This window comes from Myotis daubentonii, chromosome 8 (genome assembly GCF_963259705.1).
Source record: "Myotis daubentonii chromosome 8, mMyoDau2.1, whole genome shotgun sequence".
Lineage (NCBI taxonomy): Eukaryota > Metazoa > Chordata > Mammalia > Chiroptera > Vespertilionidae > Myotis > Myotis daubentonii.
In genome coordinates, this window is record NC_081847.1 from 18,751,997 (window position 1) to 18,762,873 (window position 10,877).

Here is a 10,877-nt window from a genome sequence, read left to right on the forward strand (position 1 = left end):
AGAGAGAGAGAAACATCGATGTGAAAGAGACACTTCGATTGGTTGCCTCCCACATGCTCCCCAAACGGCCAGGGATCCATCTGCAATGCAGGTAGGTGCCCTTGACCGGAAATGAACCCAAGGCCCTTCAGTCCACGGCTGATGCTCTACCCACTGAGCCAACCGGCTAGGGCTGTTAACCACTCTTTTGCCCACCCTGTTGATAAGTTTGAAAATGGAGCCTGCTCGTGGTAAGCATGGGCCTCACCCTCTGCCATTGCTAAAATAATGAGGGTGGTAAGAACCTGACTGTTCTCAGGCAAAGCTGAATTACTTCTTCCTCCCACTCCGGCTCCACTATTAATTTTAAAGCTCCATGTCTAGTAACATTATGCAGATCTCTCTGTGATATGGACTAGAGTATTTCCCTCCAGTTTGTATTTTATTTTGGCTGAAGGTGTGGGCTACCTTGCAGAATTTATTTTTCTGTAGCCAACCTTGACCTATTTTCATTACGGCTTCAAAGTTTTGAGTTAGTTTGAAAAGTCAGTCCTCGCCCTAGCTGGTTTGGCTCAGTGGATAGAGTGTCGGCCTACAGACCGAAGGGTCTCGGGTTCAATTCCGGTCAAAGGCATATGCCTGAGTTTCGGGCTAGATCCCCAGCAGTGGGTGTGCAGGAGGCAGCCAATCAATGATTCTCTCTCATCATTGATGTTTCTCTCTCTCCCTCTCCCTTCCTTTCTGAAAGGTATTACTCCCACATCCTTGAAATGATCCTTACCTTAAAGGCCACTTATTTGGGGCAAAACCACGGGACTGAAACACAATGGAGGAGGTATGATTAACAATCTTTAAACATGGTTGAGTATCTTTAGCCTTGTAATTGGAGAACTACTGAGTGTATGGCTTAAGGGACCTTAGACAAATCTAAGATGGAGTGCTGAGGAGCACGACTGTAAGTTCTAAATCCTCATATTACACAACTAATTTTGGAGTGTGGCTTTAGGAGTCTTCTGTTATTGGAGGGCCGAGCACAGAACATGGTTAAAGACCATTCTATTGTTAGAGTGCCAATAAGGTGGTACCGTTAAGGGTGGTCTCAGATGGGTGTGATTGGATACCCCAGGCTGTGACACTAAGGAATTGTTTGGTCAAAATGGAAAGACCCCCTGGGATTGGAGTGCTGGGACAGTGTATTATTAAGGAGGCTCCATAATGGGAGAAGTAGGGACGAAAGCCTGACAAAAAGCAGGAAAGGTGGTTAGGAGATGGTTTAGCAAAGACAACAATAGACATTTGAGAGCTAAGAGGAGAGATGCCAGAAGGGGAGCTGTCACAGCAGCCAAGAGAAGAGGCAGCTCCAGATGCAGGTGGGCTCCAGAGGAAGCCACATTCTCTGGAAGAAACCTGGAAGGTTTCCCCCCTCCCCTGAAATGTCTGAATACAGTTCCTAAATTTTCTCCCTATGTAAGGGACTAGACTTTCTAATAAATATACTAGTGACCCAGTTCTTATGTCTTCCAAGGAATTGAATTCTTGTAGAACAGTGGACTTAGGAATTCAAGATTATCTGTACCACTCCTTGTTCCCTATTTTTATAGATGAGTAAATGAGGTACAAGGCTAAGGTAAGAGAGTTGTAAAGAAGCCACGTTTATTAGAATAGAAGGCCGCAAAGCATGAAGACTTAGTGTGAAGAGCGTAAATGAAGCGAAATGTCCTCGGGCCACTTATGGAATGCATCTTTCTGTCCCATTTCATCAAAGCGTAAAAATGTGGAGTATTTAGTCCTCACCAGCATTTTCACTCTTAAAGAGAGTGTAACAGGTCGGAAGATTGCTCAATACGTCCGTCAGTCTGGAGTGGCAGTTTGTGGCGGAGAGATTTCATTCTCCTGTCTGTTGAGGTGAGCCTCACCCACCTGTCTTGCACACCTAAGGCTTCTCCTCCTGGTGTGTCATCTGATGTAAGATGAGGTATGACTTTTGGATAAAGCCTTGGCCACATACTCTGCATACACAGGGCTTCTCTTTTGAATGTGCCCATTTATGGGTGATTAAAGCTGACTTATTGCTAAAGCCTAGTCCGCACTGCTTGCACATGTAAGGCTTCTCCCTCGAGTGTTTCCTCTTGTGCCTGATGAGACCTGCCTGGTGACTAAAGCCCCGCCCACACTCTCTGCACACATATGGCTTTTCCCCTGAGTGTGTCCTCTGGTGTGCAATGAGGTTCGACTTCTGGCTGAAGCCTCGCCCGCACTCCTCACACACCATGGGCTTTTCCCCTGAGTGTGTCCTCTGGTGTCTGATGAGATTTGATTGCTGGCTGAAGCCTCGCCCACAATCCTTGCACACGATGGGCTTATCCCCTGAGTGTATGTTCTGGTGTCTGTTGAGGTGTGACTTCAGGCTAAAGCCTCGCCCACAAACCCCACACACATAAGGCTTCTCCCCGGTGTGCGTCCGCCTATGTGAGATGAGGGTTGAATTCTGGCTAAAGCTGTGCCCACACACCCCACACACATAAGGCTTTTCCTTTGAGTGTGTCCTCTGGTGGTTGACAAGGGTCGTCCTCTGCCTAAAGCATCGCCCACATTCCTTGCAGGCGTAAGGCTTCTCCCCTGAGTGCGTCCTCTGGTGTGAGATGAGGTTTGACCTATCACTGAAGCCTAGTCCGCAATCACTGCACACGATGGTCTTCTCCTCTAAGTGTGTCCTCTGGTGTCTAACGACAGCTGACTTCTGGCTAAAGCCTTTCCCACACTCCCGGCACACATAGGGCTTCTCCCCCGAGTGTGTCCTCTGGTGTATGATGAGGTTTGACTTCTGACTAAAGCCTCGCCCACATTCACTGCACATGTAAGGCTTTTCACCTGAGTGTGTCCTCTCGTGTATGATGAGTGTTGACTTCCGGTTAAATCCTCGTCCACACTCTCTGCACACAACAGGTTTCTCCCCCGAGTGTGCCTTCTGGTGCCTGGCAAGGCTTTTCTTTAGACTAAAGCCCTTCTCACACACCCCACACACATATGGCTTCTCCCCTGAGTGTATCCTCTGGTGACTAAGCAGGTTTGTCATCTTGCTGAAGCCCAGTCCACATTCTCCACAATTGACCGTTCCAAATCCTAAGACTTCTATCCTCTTCAATAATTTGTCTGTTTCCTCAGAATTCTCCGCCTGAGCAGGGGTGGCCTCTGTTTCCGCCCCTCTGATGCCATTCCTAGAGCTGACTGGCTGCCTTTGGGGTGGCTTGGATGATGCTGTTAAAGCTTTTTTCTTTGTCTTTCCAAATGAAGGCTTGGGGCCTTCTCCTTCTTGACCTTCTGCTTTATCACTCCAGCAATCTGGATCAGAGGTTTGTTGCTGCTTTTTCTGGCCCCCCTGGCACAGATCGCCCGGCTGGATGTGATTTTCTGCACACAAGCATGGGAAGATCCAGGGGGGATGACTACACAGCATGTGCTGCACGTGGAACTTCTGACTAGAGAATCCCGGAGGGCAGAAAGCACAGAGGTGGAGCTCTGGCTTTGCTTCTCCTGCAGAGAGAAGAGTCGGAGGCAGAACTGAGACTCAGGAGGGTAACCCCAGTGATTCTGATGGAGAGACTCAATTCCCTGTTCTTCAGAATGCTTAAAATTTAAGTGCTACCCAAACAAGACCTTCCTTTACATGATCCTTTTCCAGCCCATCACAACATCTTCCAATTTCCGCTACAATCCAGAAAACCCATTCCTGAACCTATTCTATGTGTCAGACTGTAAAAGCATCACAGGCAGTTTCAGATCTGTAAACAGGGCCAAGATGCAACAGTCTCCCCTCTCACTACAACCATCCTCTAACTCACAACCACCCACACTTATATAACCTGGGTCCGCAAGTATTTTCGGTGACCGAGAGATCTCTAACCAGAGGACCCATGTGGAAATGCCATGTCTTTCCCTATTTCCCTATGAAGACAAAGGGATAGATTGAGAGAACAGTCATTTAGACTGGAGAACTCCTAGTGTAAGCAGCAGCACAAAAAAGTGGCTAGAGAGACTGTGTGGGAGATGCCTGAACTAGTTTCCCACTCACTAGCGAATGTTTATTAGAAGATTTCTTAGTGCCATGATGCAGCAGGTCGACAGCAATGGGCACACAGACAGCCTTAGAGATGCTCCTTGCCGGGGCTCCTGATCAGTTCAAGCCCTGATCATTCCTATAATTAATATAAATGAGTCTCCCCAGAAATCAATGTAAAAGAAAAATTTTCTTCTTATAGTACTTCTTAAGTAGGAGATGTCAACATTCAGAAAAACAAAACGTAAGCAAATACAGTGCCACCTGCACAAGAAATGTTAAACAAGTTATTTAGGCTAAAGAAAAATGATGCCAGGTGGAAACTCAGATCTCCAGAAAGAAAATGAAGAGTACAGAAAATGGTAAATTATCTGAATGCATATAAAATAATTTCTTCTTGATTAAAAAAATACATATCGTATTAGGGAATTTACAATGTATGTAAGCGTAACACATAAATAAGAACTATAGAATAAAGAATGTTGGGGGCCCTAACTGGTTTGGCTCGGTGGATAGAGCATTGGCCTGCGGATTCAAGGGTCCCAGGTTCGATTCCAGTCAAGGGCATGTACCTTGGTTGCAGGCACATCCCCAGTGGGGAGTGTGCAGGAGGCAGCTGATTGGTGTTTCTCTCATCGATGTTTCTAACTCTCTATCCCTCTCCCTTCCTCTCTGTGAAACATCAATAAAATATATTTAAAAAAAAAAAAAAAGAATGTTGGGGGAAGGGGTAAACGGAACTGTGCAATTACAATGTTCTTACATTTTTACATAAAGTGGTAGCCATAATAAGTAGGTCAGGAAAAGTTAGGGCTGTATATCGTAATTCCTTAGAGCATAGGTTGGCAAACTTTTTCTTAAATGGTCAGATAGCAAATAATTTTAAGCTTTGAGGGTAAGAAGTATAAAATTGAGGATATTATATACTTAACTACTTAAAAATGTAAAAACTTCTTTTGGCTCACAGTTTTTTAAGAATTCAATTTCAGCCCTGACCAGTTTGGCTCAGTGGATAGAGCGTCGGCCTATGGACCGAAGGGTCCCAGGTTCGATTCCGGTCAAGGGCATGTACCTTGGTTGCAGGCACATCCCCAGCAGGGGGCATGCAGAAGGCAGCTGATCGATGTTTCTCTCTCATTGATGTTTCTGACTCTCTATCCCTCTCCCTTCCTCTCTGTAAAAAATCAATAAAATATATTTAAAAAAAATTCAATTTCAATTTCTTGGTTGGATTTTTAGCATTCCTCCCTCTCCCTGGGCTTGCCTTATTTCTTTAGCTCACTCGGATTTTTTCCACATTCTTGCTTGATCTTTAAAAAAAAAAAAAAGTAACGAGAAAGAAGCCCATGAATATGAAGAGAACTGCGTGAGGTAGAGAGGGAGAAAGGCTTCCAGTGGAGGAGGACACACCAGGAAAGCCCGTCCCAGGGGAAGGACGAAGGTCTGGAAGGGAGGCGGCTGTGCCAGGCAACGCAAACAGCAGCCGGGGAGGTGAGGCGGAAGTCTTCCCTCCCTACCCGAGCAGTGCCTCCTCTCCCCACCCCAAGCTGCCCACACGCAGCTCTATGATCCATTTGCCCAGTTCCCCGCTCACCTGGACAAGTGGCTGGTGGGCATTTTCTCTCCTCTCTCCAGGTTTCCTTCCCTTGCTCCAGCTGGGTGATGAGTTTTGGTTTAGAAAATGGAATTCCTGCTCACAGAGAAAGAAAACAAAGTGGCTGTAGGTTACGGACTCAAGGGCCAAGTCAGAAGGCAAGATGGCTGCTTCAGGCAGATCCTAAAAGGCCCAGCAGCACGCACGGGGGTCCTAAGAGATGCCAGGCTTACCCAGTGAGACCAGGTTGCTGTAGTTTTCCAGCATCACCTCCCTGTACAGGGACCTCTGAGCAGGGCTCAGCAGCATCCACTCTTCCTGGGTGAAATCCACAGCCACATCCCTGAATGCCATGTGTGCCTGTAAAACAAAACACGGCCCTGCTCACCAAGGAGCCAGCCTTGCCCATGGCTCACGGTAACGGGCAGGGAGAAGGCGTCCCTGGGGGAGGCAGGAGAGAGATCTAAATCCTGCCTTTGACTGCGACCCTGGTGCCAGTGTTCCAAAACCTTTAAATCTCTGTGGCTATCCAGCAAGCAGCACTTGTGAATCTACACATTCAAAACCCTGGGTGAACTGTTTGGAGAATATAGGGTATCCCCCCCAAAAAACGTATATACACACTTTGGATAAAGGCCGTGTTTATTAAATTACATTTCATTTTCAAAATTGAGCTATCAGCTGTTAAAGTGTATATACATTTTTTGAGACACCCTGTATTTGTAAAAAAAAAAAAAAGAGTCCCTAACTCTCAGAAACTTTAAATCTAGGCAGACAGAAGAGCAGACAACATATAAAAATTAAACAGTAGCAAAACATAAAAGGCTTTCTGAGTTTTAAGAATTTAAAAAATTAAATAGCATAACCAAGTGAATCAATATTGAAGCTTCTGGCCCTAGCTGGTTTGGCTCAGTGGATAGAGCATCAACCCTCAGATTGAAGGGTCCTGGGTTCGATTCTGGTCAAGGGCACATACCTCAGTTGCAGGCTCAATGTCTGGTCCCAGTCAGGGCTTGTGCGGGAGGCAACCAATTGATGTGTCTCTCTCACATCGATGTTTCTCTCTATCTCTCCCCCTCCCTCCCAGTCCCTCTAAAAATCAATGGGAAAATATCCTCAGGTGAGGTTAACAACAACAAAATATTCAAGCATCTGAGTGACTAAAGTTCATATACTAGTAATTCAATAATGGCATAGACTAAACTACAACTCAGTCCTTCCCCTGAATCCCATGGCCCCTCAGCCTTCTCAGGCCTGAGAGGCACAAGCGGGAAGAGGTGAAGAGCAGGGACTTTAACCACACAGCCCGCGTTCGGGGCCCAACTCTGCTGCCAACTAGTGCCTTACTGTTCTCACCTGTGAAATGTGGATAACAGCAGATTTATAGCCCCGCACTGTAGATGCTCAGGGCGGACCTTCTTGGCCACTCAATCTACAAATTCATTTCTACATCCCATTCTCACCCCCTGCCCAGTTCTACTCATACCCGTAATATTTTTTTCAAAATGGAGGGCACACTGGAATACATATATCAAGAAAGATTTCATACCCCCGAGGGAAGGCAGGGGAGGGTGGGGGCAAGGGGGAGAGATTGGCCAAAGGACTTGTATGCATGCATATAAGCACAACCAATGGACAAAGACACTTGCGGGGTTAGGGCATGCGTGGGGAGGTGTGGGGGGGGGGGGGGAGAGGGAGGGCAATGGAGGGATAGGTCACATATGTAATGCCTTAATCAATAAAGAAAAAAAATTTAAAAGAGAAACATTTCATGAGGGAGTCCTAAGAACTTGGTCTTAAAGGATGGGCCAGAATCACAAGAGAAAAGTGCCAGGTATTCCAGATAAAGGAAGCAGAGAAGAGGACACTGAGAGCAAAGGGAGAGAGGAAGCCACAACGTGGACAGGGAGGACAACCTGGGGGGAATAGGCACCTACCGGTAAACACAGCATAGGCGGAGTGCAGACATCTGTAGGTTTTTTAAATTATTACCACAAATATACAAAACAAAAATTTTACTTTTTTTATCATTTTTAATTTTTTAATATTATTACTGATTTCAGAGAGGAAGTGAGAGGGAGGGAGAGACAGAAACAATGATGAGAGAGAACCATTGACTGGCTCTCTCCTGTACACCCACGGCTGGGGATCGAGCCCAGGCATATGCCCTGGCCGGCACATGTGTACATTATGTGTACATTCCTGTAGGATTAAGTATATTCACATTGTTGTACAACCATCACCACTATCCATCTCCAGAAATCACTCATCAGCCCACACTAAAACTCTGTAACCATTGCCGAAACCGGTTTGGCTCAGTGGATAGAGCGTCGGCCTGCGGACTGAAAGGTCCCAGGTTCGATTCTGGTCAAGGGCATGTACCTGGGTTGCGGGCACATCCCCAGTGGGAGATGTGCAGGAGGCAGCTGATTGATGTTTCTCTCTCATCGATGTTTCTAACTCTCTATCCCTCTCCCCTCCTCTCTGTAAAAAAATCAATAAAATATATTTAAAAAAACAAAACAAAAACAAAAAAACCTCTGTAACCATTAAACAGTAACTCCCTCCTCACCCTCACACCCTGCTAACCACCATTTTTACTTCCCATCTTTAGGCTTACTAGTGTACCATCTAGGTGTGTGTAAGTACACTCTATAATGCTCACACAATGGCAACATCTCCTGCCTGCACACTTCTCAGGACATATCCCCATCAATAAGCAGTGCATGACTATATTTATGCTTTAGAAGCCCAATTTAAGAGAAAGGGGCGGGGAGGAGAAACAGGCAAGAAGGTGGAGAAGAGACAGGAAGCTAGGGTGGTGCAGGAGTAGAGATGAAAGGAAGGAGGAACTAAGGGGTACCGCTTGGGCAGAATTGAGAGGATACAACAGCCAAGCAAAAGGGAGGGAGGTTTGGAAAGAAGAAAGAGGCAAGGAAAACTCAAGAGACCCAGCTTGCACCACTGGTAGCAGCTGCAGCTATTAACCAACCAGATCAGAAGAAATGGGAGGAAAGAGAGTCAGAGACAGAGAAAACCAGCATGCTAGATTCCAGAAATGTCTTCCTCGTCCACTCCTGACAAGGGCTGGTCAAAGAAAAAAAAACTTAAACAACCAGGGAAACAAATATTAATTCTGTTGTGTATAACAATTAGACTGTGGTTCCCTTAAATTAAGAAGACCTTCTGTGTTAGAGATACCTACTGAAGTATTTAAGGTGAAATGCTAGGACGATCTGCTGCACACCAGTCTAGCAGGGGAAAAGAGTAAGTGAGGGTACCGGATGGAAAAAGAGCAGAATGTTGACAACCTCACAAGCAGACAAGCTCTGAAGTGAGCAGTCTGAACAAATGCCGAGGGAAGAAATGCTGGGCCAGGACCGAGAGGTCATGAATAAGGGCCCCGGGTCTGAAGATCAGTCCCTGTGAAAACTGTCACTCTTACCGCAGGCCTCGTTTCCTGGGGAAACCAGCTGGGGCTCTGATCTCTGGATGTCAAAGGTGAGCAAAGAAAACCCTTCAGCATGCAAAAGGCAAGCAGGACCCGACCTGAAGCTGGGCTGCCAGAGCCCAGGAGCCTCCCTTGGCCCACTAGGAAGTCCCCTCTGGGCAGGCAGGAGACGTAGGGGCGGCAGAACAAGAACAGAAAGACTCAGGAGGGTCACTGGAAACCCTCAAGACCCAGCAGGGTAGGGCTTCCTCTTCCTTACAGGCATGAAGAATGGAGCCGTCACATTCAAAAAGACGGTGGGCAGCTTGCTGGGGAGAGAGCTGATCTGTGGGCTGTGAACGCTGCCAGCTCAGACCTGCTACTGGCGCTGGCCCTGAGCTGACCCTCTCTCACCTTTGCTCTAATAAGGAAAGTTAACACCTACCAGGCACTTAGCATATGCATATATACCAGAGGCTGTTCCAGGCCCTGCACAAGTTTTACCTCATTCTACCTCCCCCGCCCAATGGAGTACGGATTTGCTACCTTCATTTCACAGATAAGAAAATTGAGGCACAAAAAAGGGGACACAGCTATAAAGTGACAGAGCCTGGATGAAATGTGGCTCTGGGTGATAAGAAACCACTGTGGATTATAAGGGTTCTCAGGGTGTCCTTCTGAGATGAAATCAAGAATGATCAAGAGGTGATAAGCACTGAATCTGGGTGATGGGTCTATGAAGTTCTATCTACTTCTGTCTTGAAATTTTCTGTAATAAAAAGTTAAGTCCCAAAGCCTGGCCACACCAGAGATGGGGGAATTCATGATTCCTGGGATCAGTGACAGTCCTCCGCATCTCTGAAAAACTTGCCCAGTGGCCTCCAGCCCCACTGCTTCCAAGGCCCGAGCCCAGGGGTGACCTGCCGATTTGAGACCCTAAGATCGCGCCCAAATGGCCATTCCAACACCTAGTCCGAGCCAGGGACCCCGCACCCCGCCTCAGCAAAACGGAGAGGGAGGATCGATGCGAGACTCTCAGCCCTCACCCACCAAAACCCCCATGGCAGCCCCCAGTCCACCACCTGGGAAAGGTTAGGACCCCCAGAGCCTAGTAACTCAACTCCCCGAAACCCAGGGACTTGTGGCATGAGAGACCCCCCCTCTCCCAATACCCGTATTTCGGCCAAGGCCAAACATGTCGCAACCCACAGGAACCCTAGGACGAAAGGCCGGAGCTCAGCACCCACCATCACTGGGCTTCAAGGTTGAGCTTCACTCACGTCGGGGATGCGCGCCCACACCCCCAAATAAGACATCCGGTAGCGCACGGCCTGAGCCACGACAGCACGTCCCCATCACTACCTCCTCGCCCGCCCACGGCACCATCCGCAGCCCCGGCCCACAGCAACGCTTTTAGGCCCACCTTCCGGAGCAGGGAAGGGCACGGTGAGGCAAAGGTGTCGCGGAAGCCTCACTCACCTGCGCCACCGAGGAACAAGGGGTCAATCCAGCCACCAGCTGGGGACCGGCTCCAGCCACGCGGGAGGACTACACTACCCAGAATCCTCCACGGCGCCGGGACCACGCCCCACCCCCCAGGATGCTCGGCGCGGCCGGAGCGCGCAGCTGGCCCGCGCTCCCATTGGCCTCCGAGGGAGCGCTGCAGACAACTTACTCCGGTCCCTGGAGAATAACCAGTGTGGCACCTAGATTTCTACTTTTTATTCTCCAAACCACGTTCACAAAACATGTACAGGGCCATGGCTGTAGTACTCCGTTGTGCCCGACCCCTCTCTAACGCCTTGCCTAAAAGACTA

General features: G+C 48.0%; 1 protein-coding gene across 1 annotated transcript; it reads right to left on the reverse strand.

The window, feature by feature from the left end:
- Nucleotides 1-1,611: 1,611 nt before the first annotated feature.
- Nucleotides 1,612-10,859, reverse strand: ZNF133 (zinc finger protein 133). The gene is made up of 4 exons (XM_059705458.1): nt 10,484-10,859; nt 5,864-5,990; nt 5,631-5,726; nt 1,612-3,513 (listed from the first exon to the last, which is right to left on the reverse strand). Exons 2-4 carry the CDS (start codon nt 5,982-5,984, stop codon nt 1,913-1,915), a joined length of 1,818 nt encoding a protein of 605 aa, XP_059561441.1. The 5' UTR covers nt 5,985-5,990; nt 10,484-10,859; the 3' UTR covers nt 1,612-1,912.
- Nucleotides 10,860-10,877: the final 18 nt, after the last annotated feature.